We start from the raw sequence: 22,460 nt of genomic DNA on the forward strand, positions 1-22,460 counted from the left end.
TGTACATCTTTGTATCTCAGTGATGCTAGAAAGTCTTCCTCCCAGCTGCTGGCCAATAGAAAGTGTTTTGTGGCCTCTTTCGAAAGCCCTTGATCATTCCACTAAGAATAGTTAGCTGGGGCAGTGTTTGTGCCTCCATTGAGGTCTTTAATGGAAAAGCATTGGCAACAGCTCAGTTTCTGAAACCTAGGCAAGCACATGTTAATAGCAGTGTTCTTACTAACCTGCTGCATTGTAAATCTACAGTCGAAGTGGCCCACTTTGTGTAAGAAATGCCGTGATTTCATGAGTCAATCAGAGACTTTCCAGCCATCTGTATCATCAGTAAAAATATATTGCAATTATTTTGCATTGTAGGTGCATGTACAGATCATTTCCTTCATACCGCAGAACACTTAGCGTATGGTAGCGCATTACTCCCCTGATGGTGCTTAGTGGAAGGGTGCAGGTGAGTAATGTAGCCTATGTGGAGGTATTTCCGTGTTGTGCGTGATTACCATACACATTATGCTTCTTTTCCCAAAGCAGAAAAATGGTCTGGATCAATGCCCCTGAGAAACCTTCCTCCCCCTCCCGGGCACCAAAAACCTGCCCCCATCCACCACTGCTTTTCGTACAAATATCATTTACAGTCAGCTGAGGGCAAACAGCCTTCAGTATGCGCAGAATCTAATGTTTACATTTATGATTTCAAAATTCATGCAAATAATGTTTGCACAAATTCATATTAAAAAGTAATAAGCAAGAAGGCGCTCCATTTACTGGAGTTAATTCAAGGCAAAGATAGTAGGCATTCCATAGGGTGAAGTCCGAGGAAACTCAGGACAAAAGAAAACATTGCAAGAATGCAACAGCTGTAAGGATAGCGTTCGGTTCTACGTCACTATTACTGCGAGTATTGTAAGTTTTATCGTGGTTTACTTTTGAAAATCAATAACATAGGTTTTATTTAAAAAAAATCTTACTTTTATTTCACCAGCTTTCTGCACAGAACTGCTGCTTGGCAAATCATTGATTATGGCTCACGAGGCGCTTTTTGATATGTCTGTGCGCTGTACGCCATTAACAGCAGTGATGGAATATGAGCCCTTCTGTTTCAGGAGTCCGACCTGTGGCTGCCCCACTGCAGTTCACAGAGTTGATGTCTCCCTTTTGGCTCATTCCTCTAAGCCAACAATGAACGGATGCTCTGGGGGCCCTTCTCTCTCTCTCTCACTCTCACTCTCACTCTCACACTCTCTCTCTCTCTCTCTCTCGCTCTCTCTCTCTCTCTCTCTTTCTCTCTCTCTCTCTCCCTCTCTTTCTTCTCTTTCTCTCTCTCTCTCTCTCTCTCTCCTCTCTCGCCCTCTCTCTCTCTCTCTCTCTCTTTCTCTCTCTCTCTTTCTCTCTCTCCTGGATTCCACGGGTCTCATGTACAAGCCCCTTGTGCTGCCACTGAGTCACTACTTTTTACGCAGCGGTGGCGCAATCAGTGCACCACACTGCACCATTTCTGCAAACTGACGCATTGGATCCAGTGCTTCAGTTTGTACAGGCCTGCATCACAGTATGCCTGCCACGTGAAACTGGCGCAGTCAAATTTACATTTCACTGCATCACTCTACGACTTCACTGTGTCAAAATCCTTACGCCTGCTCAGACCAGGAGTAAGGAATGAAGTAGGGCTTTTACAATTGGACTCGTCTGTGTGCTCTGATGCATTGCTGGAGTTGCGTCAGTTATAATACCTACTCCTGCAATGCATCACTCTTGCTCCAACAGATGTGTCTTAATATCTGACACATCTGTTAATCCTTGCACCATGTACCCTGTATTGTAAATACAGAGCATTCATGGTGTTGCAAGGACATTTAGTGCGGGCACAAGGAAACTGACACATCAATGCCGATGCGTCCGGTTCTTGTAAATGAGGCCCGGTGTGTGGAGGAGAGCATCTACTGCCCACCACAAATCATAGCAGGCTGCTCACTAGGCACCTTAGTAGCAGGTCTTGTCCTTTTCTATTAACAGTATCTTTATCCGGCAATGATCCCTTACCAGAGGCGCAGCCTTCACCCCAGCATACTGCTCTTTCATGGCCTCAGCTCTCCGCAGCCTCACCCAATGAAATCAGCCCACCGTCCGATGCCACTACTAGCCAATCGCCCTTCCGCTATAAAATCGGTGTTTATTTCAGGCTTATATAGAGACAAAGTACCCCGGCGACCTCAAATTTCACACTAAAGTACATACAGACATAATATATGTATGTCGGTATATGGCCCAGAGTTTAAAACATTGTTTGCATATATCTGTTTATTATAAATCAATATATACATTGAAATTCCAGCATCCTGTCATTCCTCTTATCTAAACAGGCAATATGACCTGGGCATCACATTTCAGGTCATTAAAAACAATACAATTTAAATCTAAAACATCATTCACGTGTACAGACATACCAGATCTCTCACTCATTCATCACCCTTCCACACATTCATGCAGATAATGAAACAGTGTTTATATAACAATGTCAATCTCCAACTCGGAATGAGAAAAATACGCAAGAGCGAGCTGGAGATTGACATTTCGGCAGACATACATTTGTGACCAGCTGTGTCCCCACTTAGAGAACCTTGTACCAGTCGTAGTAGTGCCACCATTGCATTACTTACAACCCCTAATCCTATTACTGCAATTTTAGATTTAAACCAAGAACAAGATGTGTTAGTTTCTGACTGACACATTAAAAAATGCCGAGTTCACAATCTTCATACTAGGACTGACAGACATCTATGCAAGTGGTTTGATAACATTTTCATAGCGTAAAACAACTTCAATATGACTGTCCACACTCCCAACAAACTCCAATCGAGGGTCCATAACTTTGTTACTGAACATTGGGCGTCTTTTCAGTCTGTCTAGCGGATTGTCTCATATCACCGATCCGATTGATTGCATGTTTTTCATAGTTCAAACACAGTTAACCATCATAATAGGCTATGTAATAAAAACGCATTATTTACAAACCGCTTCAAACTTTCCGGGCAAAATATATTACACGTTTTATTACCGCTCAACGTTGTGTCATTGCCCTTGCACGGTCAAATATGGACTTTCCTTTGCTGGGATAGTAATTTGTGACCTGCAGCTACCAATAGATGGCAGCAGAGAACCTCCTTCCACTTAATGAGCCATCTCGCCAGCTAATACAGCAGTTTAATACATATTTATGATTGAGAGGTATTTATAGATGTTAGTCCAAGAGCCTTAGTGATAAGGAACAAATAGGTGACTGGGTATAACTTGATGTATGTTTTGGGAATGCCTAATAGTGCCCTCCGATTTGAGAGTATAATTTGAATCTGTCATATAGTTTTGTATCTGGTATATTTATATATATATATATATATATATATATATATATATATATATATATATATATATATATATATATATATATATATATATATATATATTCACTTAAAAAACCATAGGTATTGCTCCTATATAGTTAGTTGTACTAGCTATATTTCGCGCACCCGCAATCCACTGCTGATGATGTCACATATTACATCATTCATGACATGGTCAGTGACATCACTGATGACATCACTGATGACATCTCAAATGACATCGCTGATGACATCACTGATGACATCTCATTTGACATCACTGATGACATCATCCAGTGACTGTGTGTTTCTGTAAAGTTTAAATATGTTTTACATATTGAAGAATGAGTGGATGTATAAGTGTCTGGATGAAGGATTTAGTAGGTGCGTGACTGACTGTATGAGCGAGTGATTAAATTCATGGGTTAGTGACTAAACTGTCTGAATGTGTGCATCAGTGTGTCTGTTGTTGTGTAAGCTGCTGCATGTGTTGATCAGTAGCTATATGAGTGGCTATATGGGTTATTGATTGGTTGCCCAAGTATTTGAATGGGAGACTGAGTGTGTGTGTGGGTGGCTGGGAGGTGTGTGACTCTGTGCATAGATGTGTGAGCAGTTGATTCACTAGGTGTATGAGTTCAAGAGTGCATGTGGAAACAGCTATATGGGCGGTTGACTGTGTGCATGGGTGTGTTGGTGAGTGAATGGATATCTCAGTGCTACATGTCCAAGTAAGTACATATGTAAAACACAGTGCATGTGAGAGTTGGCATATATAAATGAGTATACATGAGAGCCAGTGAATGTGCGAGTGCCTGTATGGATCATTGTGTACTTGTATCAGTGATTGTATAAGAGAGTAAGTATGTGTTAGTATATGTTTGAATAAGTAAGGTGTTGTGTGTATAACTGTATAGTTGAGGAAATGGAAGTGTGATGGATTCTTTGCATGACTGACTAGGTGTGTGAGTAACTCCATGGATGAGTGGCAGTGTGTGAGTGTCTGTATAGGTGTATGAGTGCATATGATAGTGTTGTATTGATGAGTGACTGTATGGGGACACTCGTGGCATACCTGGATTGTGCTGCTGTTTGCTGCTTGGGAAGGCTCCCTGTCGACGGCTCGCGGTACCCGCTCCGCGGGTCCCGCTTCGGACTTCTCTCGCTGTTTGGCGCTTCGGTGGGGGTCTGAAAGGCTGCAGGGCTGCGAGCGGAACCCGGGACTCACACTCCCAAGAGTCCCGGTGTAAGCGGCCGCACCACCTGGCCCCGCTCTCCCTGACCGCCCCGCCCCACCTCCTCCAACAGAAAAGAGGGAAGGACCCTGCACTGCGTGGGACACTCGTGGCATACCTGGATTGTGCTGCTGTTTGCTGCTTGGGAAGGCTCCCTGTCGACGGCTCGCGGTACCCGCTCCGCGGGTCCCGCTTCGGACTTCTCTCGCTGTTTGGCGCTTCGGTGGGGGTCTGAAAGGCTGCAGGGCTGCGAGCGGAACCCGGGACTCACACTCCCAAGAGTCCCGGTGTAAGCGGCCGCACCACCTGGCCCCGCTCTCCCTGACCGCCCCGCCCCACCTCCTCCAACAGAAAAGAGGGAAGGACCCTGCACTGCGTGGGACACTCGTGGCATACCTGGATTGTGCTGCTGTTTGCTGCTTGGGAAGGCTCCCTGTCGACGGCTCGCGGTACCCGCTCCGCGGGTCCCGCTTCGGACTTCTCTCGCTGTTTGGCGCTTCGGTGGGGGTCTGAAAGGCTGCAGGGCTGCGAGCGGAACCCGGGACTCACACTCCCAAGAGTCCCGGTGTAAGCGGCCGCACCACCTGGCCCCGCTCTCCCTGACCGCCCCGCCCCACCTCCTCCAACAGAAAAGAGGGAAGGACCCTGCACTGCGTGGGACACTCGTGGCATACCTGGATTGTGCTGCTGTTTGCTGCTTGGGAAGGCTCCCTGTCGACGGCTCGCGGTACCCGCTCCGCGGGTCCCGCTTCGGACTTCTCTCGCTGTTTGGCGCTTCGGTGGGGGTCTGAAAGGCTGCAGGGCTGCGAGCGGAACCCGGGACTCACACTCCCAAGAGTCCCGGTGTAAGCGGCCGCACCACCTGGCCCCGCTCTCCCTGACCGCCCCGCCCCACCTCCACCAACCCCGCCCATTGACTTAGGATATACAAATACGGACACCAAACGCTGCGCGGGAGCGCGCGCGGGAGCGACCGGGGCGAAGACCGGGCAAAGAGCGGGCCGTTTGAGGCCGTTCGAGGACGGCAGCGGACGGCCCCGGCCCAAAAGCTCTGGTCCGCTGTGTGATTATAGTAAGATTTGTTGAAGTGTGCCAGGAGGGGGTTTTGGGTTCCTGTATATTGGTACCGTCCATCAGGGTGGCCTATCCAGTTTTTTATTACACCTGCATAAAGATAAAGATTGTTATTAGGTTCTATTATAGAAGCTGGGACGAATTCCGAAATCATGGTTTTGAGATCCGGTAAAACTCGCAATGTCCAAATCCAAACCCCAACTGGTGTGGTTTCAGGCCCACTAGACGCTTTTATTACGCGAGCCTCGGGCATCCTGGAAAAGGAAATTGCAATGGTGGAAAAGCGTCTTTCCTTAGACTTAGTTAGTGGAAAACGCTCTTCTATAGGTAGATTGGCCAAGGTTCCTAGCCCCGTACCACCAGCTCACACACACGCAGCTTTTAATTGCATGCACTTAGACACCACGGAAGCTATTGTCCATATGGATAGCGAGGAACTTAATCCTCCTGCTCACACCACACTTTTCCCCAAACATCCCCTGGACGACCCTGAAGTAACAGGAGAAAATGATACTCAGGATAGCTATTCCACTAATTTAAGTTTTGACTCGGTTGATTCAATCCCTGATACACCCAAAGCAGATTCTAATACACCAGTCCACACAGATTCTATAGATATAAACAAGGGTTCTAGGAAAAGAAAACAAGACTCCAGTTACAAGGGAGGGAGAGAATGCAAGATGCCGAAATTAAAAGATCCCGTTGGTATTCATATACCAGGCACAGGGCATCCAAGCGGAATTCAATGCACAAATGCACTGCCTAACACTCTATGCCCCTCCCTTATTTCTTTAGGTTCCTCAAACCCCTGTCCAACATGTCTGAGCAGCGATGAATCCCTGCTGGCAAAGATGGAGGTCTTAATGAAAAACCTCCTATCACCTGTTTTGGAGAGGACTAGATTAATGTTATTGCAAATAAACTCTTTAGAGGCCGTAGTTAATGCAAACTCTGCAATACTATTGTCCTTATCGGACATAGATTCTGGGTTGGCCAAACATACCCATCCATCTCTGGCCCCAAAAACAACTTTAATTCCACCGAGCCTAGCTAATAACAATCATAATCCATCAGGACCAGCAACGGACAACCCTAACTTAAACAAAGGGAGTGCCTATAAATATTCTCCAAATAAGGTACCAAAGGCTGCTCCCCAACACCCTCAAAAGCCAAAGTCTATGAACAAAACACCCACTAGACGTCAACCAACTAAATTACCCGCTCAGGTAAAACCCAATCCCACCACCCAGAGTTTCCCACCCCACAGGCCCCGTATAAATCCCAAAAATGCCCCTAATCCCCTGGCAAGGAAGCAATCCAGACATCCCACGCCGCGGGTCGACATCCCCATAGAGGCAGCACCTTATACCATGGTGCTGACTGGTGTTGCCCCATTGCCATCGGGTAACAGGGAGACCCACGAAGACCTACGAAATAAGGTTACTTTTTGGCTGAACAAAAATAGACCCTTGCCCCCATCCTCGCCAACAGAAATCTTATTTGTAAGGAGGGTCGACTGGGTGGGCCAGAGTCCCAAGGATTTGGAGGGTGATTGTATCTTAATATCATTTAGGGACCCATGGGTGGTGGACACAATCTGCCGTGAAGCCAGGTTTGCCAGACAGGGGGACGTCCAAACCCTAGACCTTTCTTATTTCTATCCCCAAAGACAGGCTCTCTCCCAAAAAGCCCCGAGACAGGGACGATCAATTGTTATGAATAACCCCAGGACACTACATCTACCAATTTTTCCACCCTTATTAAACCGCTTTGGTCCCCTGTCCGATCTGGAGGCAATTGATTGACTCTGTAAACCACCCCAAACTTCGGAATCTGTAGAAAATGCCGACTCTGGGGTAGGGGGTAAGAGGCAGGGCCAGGTGCCTACCCAATTTACAGTCATGGTAGAGGAGGGGGAAAGGGTCCCACCTTCATCAGGGAAAAATTCACCACCTTTAAGGGAAGGGGGAATCTCTCTGTTGTTGGCTGATCATGGCCTCATGGGGGGGTTAGAAAATGGGTTGAAAGCTGGGACGGGTCAGGATTCGCATGTAGTCTCCGCAGTGGTGGCCCCTTCTGTACCCACATCAGAAACTCTGGCCATAGCGTCCTGGAACATTGCTGGGATTAAAAACCGCGTCCACTCTAGTGATTGGCTTGAGTTCATGGATAAATATGATGTCATACTACTCCAGGAAACCTGGTCTGTGGACCCAGTCTATAAGCAGGGCTATGTAAACTTTTATAAAGCAGCTACCCAAAGTGCTACTGGGAATACCAAAGGGCGAGCCTGCGGGGGGTTACTGATCTGGGTGCGACAATCCTTGGGCTATTGCATCACGGAGATAAGTGTACCTAATCCGGACATCCTGATCGTTAGATTGCGAAGGAATGGTCACCAGGACCTGATATTGGTAAATATATATGCACGAGGCCTGCCAGGCGGACGTACGCCACCATTGTTGGGGGTACTAGAATCTGCTTTGGCAGCCCTCGATTGTTCCAATGTCATCTTGCTTGCAGGGGACCTAAACTGTTGCTTTGAACCTCTACTAGACCCTGGGGACTGTTGGGGCTCTGTGGAGGACACAGTATGGGGTATACCTGAGCTGACGTCTGTAAAATCAGTACCCGCCACAGAGGCTGCGGTAAATTGGACGGCCTTTTGTCTTAACAGTGGCTTCAGGGCCTGTAATGGCCGAACTAAATCAGACCAGGGAGCCAGCTGTACTTTTGACAACGGGCTGAGAAGAAGCCGCATTGATTACATTCTGCTAAAAGTAGCAGATTGGTCTCTGATGCTGGACATGGAGGTAATTCCCCGCCCTGAAAGTGACCACAATCCCCTGATTCTGCAATTAAAGGTGCCAGGTCTAGTAAGATTAGAGGAACCTGGTATCTCACAGACGGGGGACGCCTACTTAACGAATGATAGGAAGAGGGTAAAATGGTCCAAAATTGAGGGGGACGACCTATTGAGAAACAAGATTACTAGTGTGGTTAACATTACTCTTAATGAAATGCTGACTCACGTTGAGTTGGGGGACATAACCAGAGCAGCTGATCATATTTTAAGTCTCCATAATCGTTGTTTTGAGGATTTAAAAATTCTGCTTTCACAACCCCGCCGACAGGGAAAAAACCTGGTACCCACTCGCCCCCGCAAATGGTATAATAAAAAATGCAGGGAAGCACATACAGCCCTAGTTAATGCTGTTAAGTCCCGGAATGCCGGGTTGGTGAAAGCCGCCAGGTCATCCTATAGGAAAGCACAAGGGGAGGCTAAAAGGGAGTGGGAGGATAAACACTGGTCCGACCTCCTGATAGCCTCCATGTCTAGCAATCCCATCAAATTTTGGGAGATAGTTAAGTGGGGGAAGGATCCGGATGGTCGCATCCCAACAAACCATGTGCCCCCTAATGAATGGGTTACCTTTTATGCAACTCAGTTCCGTGCTGTTAACCCTACGCCATCCAGCACAATTGAAAAGATTCCCCACCCTAATACTCAGAGCGAGACCATCACTTTTACAGAAGGTGAGGTCGAGCTTGCATTACATTGTACCACGCGAGGGAAAGCGCCAGGTATGGATCTTATACCCGCTGACCTCTTCAAAGCTAATCCTGCCCTGTGGGTACCATATATTGCCATGGTGGCAAATTCTATTGCTGCAGGTGCAGGCATACCTAAATCTTGGAAGGGGGCGGAGATCCTGCCGATCTATAAAAAGGGCAATAGGTCTAGTCCGGGTAATTATCGCCCGATTAGTCTTATTGACTGTATACAAAAACTTATCGCTCGCATGGTCCTGGGTAGGGTCCAAGGATGGATTGAGATGGAGGACATCCTATCCCCAATGCAGGCGGGCTTCAGATCGGGAACCAGCACCATCGACCAGGTGTTCAGATTTTGTTTGATCTACTGGAAGGTGGTGCTGCTTGGCGGCGGTACCATCTTTGCTGCGTTCATCGATCTGAAGTCCGCATTCGATCTTGTACCGAGGGAGAAAATGTGGGGAGTCCTGAAGTCTCTAGGGATGCCAACGGAATTGCTTGATTTGATAATTAAAATGCATAAGGACAACTTTGCTAGGGTAAGATGGGGTGCCCAGGGCCAGGTGACAGAACTCTTCCCAGTCACCCGTGGTGTCCGCCAGGGCTGTGTTTTGGCCCCAACCCTCTTCCTTTTGTTTATTGACCAAGTTGTAAAATTCTTCGAATCGACCCCAACCGATGCTCCCATGCTGGCAGGACAGCGATTCCCAATGCTCATCTTTGCTGATGACACCTTACTCCTCTCCAGAACACGTAGCGGCCTACAGCGGGCTCTGGACCGCTTTGAGGAGTTCTGTGTCATCAGCGACCTCAAGGTGAACGTTGGGAAAACCAAATTTATGGTCTTAAGTAAAAACCGCACCGTCCGAAGTACAGTTAGTATGGGAGGGGTCAAGTTGGACCAAGTTGAGAATATGACATACTTGGGGGTTATGCTAGACAGTCGCCTGAAATGGAAAACACAAGTTGATGCCCAAAATCTTAAACTTGCACGACTTACAGGCTGTCTACTGAGTGAGCAAAGGAAAACTATAACCAAGCGGGTCACACCAGCCCTCAAAATTTACGATGCCAAAATCAACCCTGCAATCCTATATGGTGCGGATTTGTGGGGGCATATGGATTTGCAGGGCTTGTTTAAAATACAGTGCAAGTTTCTCCGCAATCTGGTTGGTTTGCCACAGTCGACCCCCTCAATCCCCCTCTGTTTGGATATGGGATGCCCCCCAATTAACGAGTTGGCCAGATTCAGACTGGTTGCCTTCTGGAGGCGTCTATGGACCTCGCCCGACCTCACCTTATTTGCAAACGGGGTAGTAGAAGTAAGGGCAATCAGTGGATCGGAAAAAATCCCCTGGTTTCAAACGGTCAAATCAATCCTGACGGACATGGGCTTAGAGCACCTTTGGTTTTCCCCAGCAGTTAGCATCTTCCCAACTAAACAGGCATTTAAAGAATTGTACTGGTCCACTCTTCGCCTGAACAGAATAAATGCATCATGCTCTGCTAGCCTTACTGGTAGGTTTCTTTGTTTTAAGTTGGACCCCACACGTGAACACTACTGGGACACGGTCTCTAAATCCTTAGACAGGAAACTCTTCCACCAGTTTCGGGTGGGCACTTTGCCATTGAATACCTTCACGAAAAATTGGTCCTCTAGTATCACGGATCAATGTAAATGGTGTCCAGGCCAGAAAGAAACAGAGGGACATTTTTTGTTTGCTTGCCCCAAATACCACGCACCAAGGACCAAATGGCTAAAACCACTTTTTCAGAGTCTGCCCATAAGAAAGTCAGAAGAGGCAATCTATGTATTAAAAAGTAACACTCAGGAAATCATCACAGTGTGTATTGCCAAATATTTGGGTTGGGCGTGGATACTCAGAACAAAACAGTAGCCTAAATTTGGATAGCAAAAATTTATCTGTAATCCCATTTTATCTGGGGAAATTTGTCTTAGGGAACTTAACTCAGGATTGTCTATAAATTGTTTAATTCATTTTTAATGCTAAATTGCCTTTTTAATGTATGTGTATCTAAAATGTTAATTAATTATTGCTTGTAAAATTGTCTTTTATGATTCTTTTAACAATCGAAATAAAGACTTTAAAACCTGAAACCTGACTGTATGTATGAGTGATTCTATGGGTGAATGAGTGAATGTGTGTGTAGACCTAGGAATCAGTGAGTGCGTATGTAGTAACTGGTATTGGTGTGTCAATGGTTTCAAGAATGGTAGTCTGTATTTAACACTGGGTGTATCAAAGGTTATATTAGAGTGTGAGGAGGTGCATTGTATTAGCACATGAATGATATCATCAGTGATGTGATCAGTGATGTCAAATGAGATGTCATCAGTGATGTCATCAGTGATGTCATTTGAGATGTCATCAGTGATGTCATCAGTGATGTCACTGACCATGTCATGAATGATGTAATATGTGACATCATCAGCAGTGGATTGCGGGTGCGCGAAATATAGTTAGTACAACTAACTATATAGGAGCAATTTCAATGGTTTTTTAAATGCTAATTCCTAACTATATAAGGCCTGAAACCTATGGTTTTTTAAGTGAATTTGCAAGGTTTTTAAAATTCTAATTCCTAACTATATAAGGCCTGAAACCTATGTTTTTTTAAGTGAATTTGCAAGGTTTTTTAAATGCTAATTCCTAACTATATAAGGCCTGAAACCTATGGTTTTTTAAGTGAATTTGCAAGGTTTTTTAAATGCTAATTCCTAACTATATAAGGCTTGAAACCTATGGTTTTTTCAGTGAATTTGCAAGGTTTTTTAAATGCTAATTCCTAACTATATCAGGCGTGAAACCTATATTTTTTTTCAATAAATTTCAAAGGTTTTGTAAATGCTAATTCTATTAGCGGATAGCGTTTATATATGTTATTATCCTTCTGGGACCACCTGAGCAGCCATCTTGTTTCTCAGGACAAGTGAGGCACAAGAGAGTACAAAACAAGAGTGGAAAATTCCTTTGGGGGTCCTTTTGGGACCCCCTGAGAAGGGCTAGAGGGTTGGGGGGGTCTCTACCCTGCCCCCTTTTTGTGTTTTCCACTCTTGTTTTGGGCTCTCTTATGCCTCAGTTCTCCTGAAAAACAAGATGGTGGCCAACACTTCCTGGTTTGGACAGTTTGGAATGTTGACAGGCGACTGCCAGCCAATCAGAAACTCGCTCGCGCACGTAAGGGTACGCGCGCGTACGCGTACGGTATGCGTACCGTACGCGTACGGTGCGCGTACGGTGAGCGCATATAGATATATAATTTGCTCAAATTCAATTTTCTCAACAACTACTAGAGGGATTTTTACCAAATATAGAAAAGGCACTACTGCATACCTGTCCCTACCATTTTGCCAAGTTTGGTGTAATTCCGTTCAGCCGTTCGGGCTGTAGCCGTGTTTAAAGGTCCCATAGAAAATGCCATTTGAAAAATTTCAAATTCAATTTTCTCAAGAACTACTGGAGGGATTTTCACCAAACATAGCAAAAGCACATCTGCATACCAGGCTCTACCATTTTGCCAAGTTTGGTGTAATTCCATTCAGCCGTTCGGGCTGTAGCCGTGTCTAATGGTCCCTATGGAAATTAACATGGGGAAAACACGTTTTGGGACTCCCCTTTCGGCCCCCGCTTGACAAATCCCCCCGAAACTTTCAGGGAAGGAGCGGAGCGGAGCTGGCCAAAATTCTGGAAAATTACACACATATTCCTCAATCGGCGCCAAAGTTATTCCCAATAGAATGTTGAGCGCATATAGATATATAATTTGCTCAAATTCAAATTCTCAACAACTACTGGAGGGATTTTCACCAAATATAGAAAAGGCACTACTGCATACCTGTCCCTACCATTTTGCCAAGTTTGGTGTAATTCCGATCAGCCGTTCGGGCTGTAGCCGTGTCTAAAGATCCCATAGAAAATGCCATTTGAAAAATTTCAAATTTAATTTTCTCAAACTACTGGAGGGATTTACACCAAACATACAAAAGGCACTGCTGCATACCAGTCCCTACCATTTTGCCAAATATGGTGTAATTCCGTTCAGCCGTTCGAGCTGTAGCCTTGTCAGAATGTCCCTATGGAAATTAACATGGGGAAAACACGTTTTGGGACCCCCCCTTTTTTCTTGGTCCCCGCTTGATGAATCACCCCGAAACTTTCAGGGAAGAGGCGGAGCGCAGCGAGGCAAATTTAAGAAAAATTACAGGCAGATCCCTCAATCGGCGCCAAAGTTATTCTCAATAGAATGTTGGGGATTTCCTATGGTAACTAGGTCCTAACTATATGCCAGTAGGTAATATATATATATATATATCTATTAAAAATATTTTTTTAGATGAGGTGTTTTATTACAGACGTGTTCATTAAAAGATAAAAGAAAGGCTGTTTTTTATTTTGGATGTTCTTGTATCTGATGCGTATAATTTAATATACTACCTTCTGGGAATTATTGAATGGGTTTTCCTGTGGCCTATATTGTACTTTTCCTATTGATTTGTACATTGCGGCAACATGGTCAAATTGTCCTGCTCCATAAGACGAAAAATAGTGAAATCCCCTCTTTCTGTGACAGACTGCTAACTTTATTTGCAGTCACTTTCAGTATTTATGTGAAAAAAAGAATATGTGCGCGTTTTGTTTATGAAGTAACGTATTTGCTCCATGATGACCACTTTTGAAATTCTCACAAAATGATTTAGTATAAGAAATATTTTTGTGTCAGTAAATGTACTCAGAGGTACGCAAAATGGGTAGGTCGTGAATGTTCCAGTGCTGGAATGGGGGTGCACAATCCCAGCACCCACACATTTACACATTTGTGGATATTCACAAACTTTCCCACACTTTTAAATAGCAGAAGTTTATTTGTTTAAGAATATTTTTAATGTTTTTTTCTTTCTTTCGGCACTCAACAATGCACACACTGTCAGCACTTAAGGATACAAATGTTGCCGCTGTGAATCTCTCTGCCTGCCCCCTTTGTCCCTTTTTAGGTCTCGCCTGAGCCAGTGCATGCGGTGCTCTGGCAAGACATTTAGTGAGTGGGCTTTAAAAAGCCTACCACAGCTTTTTGTGTGGCATACTGCGTGCGGTTACGCGTACAGGCACGAGCAGAGGCGCCATCTGGCTTTCCTCGCTCTCCCAAGCACGCGCGCCTCTCTCCACCTCTCTGTCTTGCTAGTCCCTCCCCCTCCCACTTATTTACTTCTTCAAGCCTCAAACATTCTTCTCTGAAAGGGTGTGTGTTTCCTGCAATTGAAGGCTTTTCAATTATCAAGCGTGACCCTCTGTCCTGTGTTCTTCAATCTGCTTGCAACTGTTATTGTGCATGTTATTGTCTCTGTGTGAATTTGTTCGTGTTTGCCTGTCCCTGTGTGCATTCCTCTATGCACTGGTCCTTTTTTATTTTCTTTACTCTGTGTGATTCTGTCCCTGGGTGTTACTGAGTGCATCCTCCTGTGCAAATGTTACTGTGTGTGTTCTTGTCGTACGTGTCTTTTTTTACTTTTAGCGGGCACGCGCGTGCACTCCCCCACCCCGCCCACTTGTTTACTTCTTCAAGCCTCAAACATTCTTCTCTGAAAGGGTGTGTGTATCCTGCAATTGAAAGCTGTTCAATTTTCAAGCATGACCCTATGTCCTTCTGTGTTCTTCACTCTGCGTGTGACTGTCATTGTGCGTGCTATTGTCTCTGTGTGAATTTGTTTGTGTTTGCGTGTCCCTGTGAGCATTCCTCTGTGCACTGGTCCTTTTGCATTTTCTTTACTCTGTGTGCATCTGTCCCTGGCTGTTACTGAGTGCATCCTCCTGTGCGACTGTTACTGTGTGTGTTCTTGTCCCTGTGTGCAGTTTTTTCCTGTTTGCAAGTCCGTGCGTGCCTTTCTATATGTACTGATCCTTATGTATTTTCTTTCTGTGCACAAGCCTGTCCCTGTGTGTGCATGTGTGCATCCCTCTGTGTCGCTCTTATTGTGTGTTCTTGTCTCTGTGTGCATTCATTGCGTGTCTCCTTCGATGCACCTGTCTCTGTCTGTGCCATTGTCTGATTTCCTGTTTGCTGGTACCCTTATTTGTCTGTGTCCATCCTGTGTGTGGCTGTTTCTTTTTTGTCCATCCCTATTTGCCTTCCGTGTGTTTTTGTATGTACTGATCCCCCAAGGTGGAGGCCAGGCATCCTTAGCATTGCGGGGGCCGTTGTGGAGATTAAGCAAGCTATTGCCCAGAGTTGCAGAGTGGGACTCCATGATTGGAATAGGCACCGAGGCGAGAATTATCAGGTCCGTGGAATTTTGAGCCCAAGACCCGCCGAGGCGGGGAATTGAACCCTGGTCCCGGGCTAGACCTCTGCATCAGGGTCTGCCGCTCTAACCATTGAGCCACACTTCTCCACAGTCTCCACACTCCGCAGTCTGTGACAATCACACATTTACTGGGTGTGTGCATGGGGATTCTGGATAGAGTGTAAGGAGGGGGACATCTGCATAAGTTGCAAACGTGTGACTAGGTCTGCGGAGGCTTCAGACACTGCTGTGATGCTCAAGCTATCACACTGGCACCCCTCCTATATGACTCCCGGTGGCTCACAACCGCACAAAGGAAACCATCAGACTAGAGACGAACAAGTGTAACAAAAACAAGCATTGGCATAGCCAATAGGTCTCACCTTTGGGACCTTATAGTTTAGCCATGCAACAGTTGATGTTGTTTCACCAAAGATATTGTGCTGCATAACTAAATATGTATAAAGTCCGAAAAGCGAGACCTATTGGCTATGCCAATGCTTGTTGGTTATCCCATGTAGTATGTGTGCCTCAAGTCTCTCTTCCGACTAGGCCCAGCTCCTGGATTTTTTCTCTGGGTAGTCCATAGAGAAGTATGGGTGGGCCATGAAGATGATTGAGTATCTGTAAGTATTTCAGAAATTTGATATTTTAAGGGTTGGTATCTGTTATCTTTTGACACCCAAAGAGCTACTTTGGGAAAGGGGAAGGACATTTCTAAATGGAGAGGGACGTTTCTTGTCAGAACTTTAACGAGCAGATGCAGAACATTAAGACCGAAGAATGCTCCTGGTCATATGCAGCAACAGAAACGTGTCTGCTGCCACACAGGGCTACTTTACAGCTTTACATTAATAAAAAAGCTTTGGAATTTTTGGAGTTTAAAATACGATACAATAACCCCAGAAACATAACAAGGGAAAAGAGAGGAGAGAAGAAAAGGAGAGAGAAATTTTGCACATTGTGGCAAATCCAATAAATCTAAAATATGTTGTAGACACTTCAGCCAGATGATTGCCTAAATCCACTGACCCTCACCATTGCAGTTTCTGTTGTTTTTTAATTAACCTTTTATTCAAGAAATGTGGAAAAAAACTAAACATTCTAATTCCCTTCGGTGTCAATATTAGCTGCACTTAGAAGTAAACAGCCCTTTCAAGCTAGCTACGCAAAAATAAACAAGTAATATAAACAATAAATAGCAGTTCTAGATTAAACCCCTTCCGTGCTCCCGTCGGCCATTGGCCGACAGGAGCACTACCTCGCGGGTGCTGCCGTAGGCCAACGGCCGACAGAGCCCCGCCCACTCTTTAGAACTCCCGCACCGCGGCGGAATAACCGCCGCGGTTAAGGCGTTAACATGGCCCATTATTGACATCCTATGGTTCTAATGACATTTACAACCCACTCGGTCTTCGGTTCGTAGTTTATGATGTCACCGGAAAAACTAAATGGCAATATTGGACTATATTACATAGTTACCTAATATGTATCCTATGTAGATATTATATATAATCTATTTTGGGCCAGACATTTTAAATGTTTTAATATAGTTTACCAAATTTCGGCTACCATCCAGGAATGTATATTTGGTTACATACACAAAGGTAGCTGAACATTAATTAAGGATTTCATAGTTTATAGGATGAAGACAGTTTTCTAAAATATTTACATTGTATTGAGTTTTTTTTAATTTGTATGTTCATTCAAGCAATCGGTGACCTTTTCATGACATTACAAAAGGAATATATGGAGTCTCTACAAGATGTCCATATTGCAGTAATGATCAAATACGGAAATGATGCAGGCAAAATGGCACCATAATCCACATGTACAGTTTTAAGCAATTTCATCTATGAAATATTACATGCAGGATAAAATCTTTAGTTCTCGCAAAGACTAAGTATTTAGCTAACAGCACTATGGTACATAACTTCCACTTCATTTGACGTACTCTTTTCACTTAGTCAAGTCCATTACATTCCTCCCACAGTCCCCAAGATTTTTTTCAAATTTCTTAGAACATCCTCTACCTTTATACACCACCCTGGCCTCTGCCATACACTGTTCCATATTGTGAAGCACATTCCTTAAGGTCTAGCGGCGGTGGGCTGCCCATCATTGTGCTATCTCTCTCTTTGCTCGTGTAACTTCCAGCTTCTTTTTAACTTACACTCAGTATTTCTTTATAATCGAGCAACTCCCCAGTGTGTGGGCAAAAGTACCCACTCAGTCACAACTTCATTGACACATTTTGTTTTTAGTTCACCCAACTGTGCACAGCTGAAGCCTTGTTTAGTGCACTCTGAAAAATGTTCATTTTGGCAGATCTTGCTGGTAACTCTCTGGGTTGTAAATAAATACTTACTCCTGTAATGCATTTTGTATTGGGCCTCTCTTTCTCCTATTTGACTTTGAGTCTGTCTGTGTCTTTTTGTCTAAGATGTTGCTCCTTTTGGACATTCCATTCTCTGGTAGCCTTAACAATAGTTGTGATCACTTGTAGCAATCCGTTCACCACCTTAATATTTTGTTGTTTGGGTGTTTTGTTAACCTGTATTTGGCATGCAATTGTGCAAATGGTGCTTAGCATGCATCAAGTGAACTGACTATAAAAGGAGCTGTATTCATTCAGGAAAAGAATACTGCTGTGCCTATTACTAAACAAACATAGAAAGCATGTATGCTCAGACTAGACAACACTATACTGAGCACTACATAGCTCTGCTTAGACACTAATTCAATCTAAAGTTTTCAGCACGAGTTTAGGACACAATGGGTGCACACTATAAACTTTAAAACTCATAGCTCAAATGTTCAGAAATACATCAGATAAGGTACTTTTAAAAAACATAACAGTGCTAAAAAAATGCTTAACTAATTCTGAATGTTCTTCAGTGTCACACAATACAAGTTACTGTATAGTTTAGTAATAACTGATGTATTAATGATAGTATTATAATGTGTTTTCTTTTTAAAAAAACACTACAACTATGTTTCAGTACTGGTTAGATTTTGTTCCTTAAATTTCAGTTGTCCTTATGTGCTGTAGCCTGAGGCAGCTATAGCTTTAAAGTCTGTTGAAAGCAACTTGCTTTTTGTGTGGAATCTGGAACCTCATACTTTGCCACAAGTGTTCCTATTAACAGACCTTGATACACCCATTTTATCAGCCTCATAAGAATACAATCCTGAGATGACCATGGAGAGAATCACTAAAGTGTCTAACACATTACACACAGGCATGGCCACTGAAATTATGCATCAGGGGAAGGCTAAACTATGGGTCAGGGTTGACTAAATTATCCGGCAAGAAAAGGCAAAATATGTGGCGTGGTGCAGCATATCTTGTGATAGAATTATTCAATTATTTTTACTCTTGTTAACATTGTCTGGGCATAGAATGCATCTCACTGGTACCAGTTTAACACCTATATATAGCAATGAGCAACATAAAGGTGATCATTAAACATTTGGAAAGGACCTTCCACTGTGCATCAACACATGTTACTGTCTTTTTATAAGCGTTTGAGCTAGAAACTTTTTTTTTTAATCTGCAGATTATGGAGAAAATAATGGATTATTTGGGAAATCCATAACTATGAGAAAAACACAGCATCTGCACAATTAGATAATCAATTTTCATAATGGGCATTAATTTCTCAGTCAACGTCTGGTTTTGGTTTGTGTACCAGGAGATAACTCTTCTAAACAGTTCTACATAGGAACTAGAGGTGGATGAGCCACTGAAAGCTCGAGTCAGGCTCGAGCCAGAAGCATGGCTCTGTCTGAGCTCGAGGTCCTCATGGAACCATGAGCCCAAAACGGGCTGAGCTTTCACACTAGGCAAAGTGACCAGGTCCGAATACTGGCCTTGGCTTAGCAAAATGGGAATCCTGGCAAATCTCTCTGAGCCCAAAAAAAGGTGTAACATAGAGTCTTATGCCCCTGTGCAAGATCTGTGCTATGTAAAACTGCCAAAGAAAAGACGTGGAATATGCATGTCAGTCACACTCTAATCCTATTCCTTAAGGATTAAAGACCAAGCACTAATCTTTGATGTCAGGAAGAGATATGCATGTAATTGCTAAATTACACGGAGTTAAACTGGAACAGTGGGCTTAATCCTGGCTTCCCGGCTTGACCAAATTGTGTGATACTATGCAACTACTTCATTTCACCTAGCCTCTTTATTATTTGTATGAGAGCACCCTCAAATATGTGATTGCAGGATGTGCGCTGAACAAAAACCTCTCTTGTATTTGATTTTGTATTAGCCTATAATATTACTCCATTCATAACAAGAATCTAGGCCACATATAGAGTAGACATGACAACTGACTTGCTTCTTAGTTTAATAAAATCATGGTCATCAGGGTTTGTTTAAAAACTCTTACTTTTAATAAATGCTTTTTAATATAATCTGATGTACTAAGGTGAAATATTTCAATGTGTTAAAGAAATGCACTTTTCGCGAATCTTGAAGACGCCTTATCATATTCTAACATGATGTTTTTTGCACAATTTATATGCCAAGTATTTTTGTACACAGGCTCCTAGAACCAGATCCAACCCTTTGCTCAGCTCTGACTCTGCTCACCCTGTTAATTTGTTGATTCGCCACCTCTAAGTGGAACATTTCTTAAGTTTCTCTTTCGTTGTATGGTTTGGGCTACGTACCGTTGCTAGCTATTCTTCGTTGTCTTTTATCAAAATAATGCTTCTGTTTCTCTTTCACTGTATGGTTTATGGTTCTGTGCCATTTGTAAACCTTTTTTGTTGCAGCCTTTTAAATATAAAATTTTTCAGTACTTGTTCTGTATTTCAGATGATCATTCTTCCATGTTTTCTCTTCTAGGAGTTATGATTCAGTTTTTCTGAGAGTGTTTGGTATGTGCCTGGGTGAGAAATAATCACTGGTCCACACTGTATATTACAGCAATTGTGCTGCAGTTTCAATGCTTGTTTTCTGGCTGTAGGTCAGATGATAACTCTTCTGTGCTGTTTTTTATAGGTATCAAGTCAGCCTTTCTTCTGATTTGGAGTGGCGACAAGATGCCCACCTTGGGGCAAGCGAAGTGCAGCGAGACCCTCGAGCAGACTCTGAATCCATTGCTGAAGAAGCGCAGGTCGATCCGCGCAAGTATTCCCAGAGCAGCTCTGAAAGGTACTTGGAGCAATCCCATTCTTCCATGGACCGGATGTTTGAAGCTGATTGCGGGAGATCATGCGACTACAAAGTGGGGTCACCGTCCTACCTGGACAAGCTGCTTTGGAGGGACAATAAACCCCATCACTACTCAGAGCCCAAACTTATTTTAGACTTATCGAACTGGAAACAATCTGCTATTGAACCCGCTGGTAAGATCTCTCTGGACGAGGAGCCGTCCAATCTTTTCATTGAGATTGCTCAGTGGGTTAAAAACACTCAACCCATGCTGGAGTGTCTCCCCGGCTCTCTTCCACATGGCCAGGAGCACAACCAGCCGTCTCCGCCTCATCCAGTTGAGCCTGAGGACATCAACAGTGGATCAAAGTCTCAGTTTGACTTGGATGTCTTCATCACAAGAGCCTTAAGACTCTGCTCAAATCCCGAAGACATAGCAGAGAGCAAGCTTCATGATATGAACGGGGCGTGTATTAACGAGCACCCCAATGAGACTGCGCAGATAGAGGTATATCAGAAAGAGAGGTGGTGAGGATCATTTCCTGGAAATGAGAGATGCATCAACAACCTACTAACAATTACACAGCTGTCAGCAATGTATCAATATTGTAAACCTGAACGTGTGATGGATGCAGCCATATGTGGGACTGGTCACCTAGTTTTACACTGGAGGGTTGTCTTTTCAGGGCAAGCACAATTCCAGCTTCCCCCCTTTTTATGCCTTAATGCAATTAAGGGTTGAGAATGAAAGTGAACCTACTTTGCTGCCTTAATATCCTATCCTTCCGCTTCTGGCACCTCTCGTAACCTTGAGCTTCATGTGTAGCATCTACAAAGCAAAGGCATTTTGTATATATACATATTTCAGAATTATGACATGACTTTCTTAGGAGGACCTCAGATGTTCAAGGTCAACAACACAATGGTGGCTGGATGTCTAATCGCATCCGTAGAAGTTCTTAAGCAAAGACTCAGATTGTCAATTGCCCTTGGCATTGTTTTTGTAAAATATTTCTATAACAAAAGCCAATACTATTTTAACTATTGTCAAACAGGAATAAAGTTTTGAGGATTTATTCATATTTTCTCAGTTAAAGAGCCACACGCCAGGGCGTATATGTACTTAGCGAATAAACCAACATAGTGGTGTGATTGTGTTCTAGAGTCCATGGACACCACACACGGTGCTAAGAAGTAAACACACATGATGTGGTTTGAACTGGGATAAAAGGCTCATGGTGCTAAAATATAAGACAGCATAGCAGGCATGTCCAATTATCGATCTCTTTAGTGAGACCATGAGTTAGTTGTTTTGTCTTGGTCGAGAGGGCCCTCGTCTGCTGGAGCAGGTGGAAACATGGGCCCTTCGAGTCGTGTTTCCTCCTCTGCAGGTGAATTGTTGCTTGGTTCGGGTCCGGTGTGGACCCTCCTGCAGGTTTGGAGTTAAACATTATCATGATGGCAGAGGCTTTAAGCCATCAACACCCAACATGCAGGATGGTCCTCTGGGAGTCTGGTCAGTTCACCTAGGCAGCACCAATCACAATGCGAACCGCGGATTGCACTGCTGCCGGAAACTGTCGGCAGACCTCAGTTGATGTGGACATGCCCCCATTGAAATGAAACCTGTGGGCAACAAACAATACTGCACCAGTGTGGCAGGAGTAGGAGCACCTACCATAAGTTGCCCTCATGCCTTTCCATGGCGTGTGGCCCTGTTCTGCAGGTGGAAGCCTTTCACTTCCTCCTTTGGG

The 22,460-nt window shown here is 44.2% G+C and overlaps 1 protein-coding gene across 1 annotated transcript in view; it reads left to right on the forward strand.

Moving 5' to 3' along the window:
- The window catches only part of MAPK4 (mitogen-activated protein kinase 4), a 261,201-nt gene extending 239,419 nt beyond the window's left edge, over positions 1–21,782 (forward strand). Inside the window, exon 5 of the mRNA XM_078674799.1 lies at positions 20,554–21,782. Coding sequence (XP_078530925.1) covers positions 20,554–21,238 — 685 coding nt within the window. The 3' untranslated portion in view covers positions 21,239–21,782. The remainder of the gene's footprint in view (positions 1–20,553) is intronic.
- The last annotated feature ends 678 nt before the right edge of the window (positions 21,783–22,460 follow it).

The sequence above is a fragment of the Lissotriton helveticus genome, chromosome 2_1 (genome assembly GCF_964261635.1).
Source record: "Lissotriton helveticus chromosome 2_1, aLisHel1.1, whole genome shotgun sequence".
Lineage (NCBI taxonomy): Eukaryota > Metazoa > Chordata > Amphibia > Caudata > Salamandridae > Lissotriton > Lissotriton helveticus.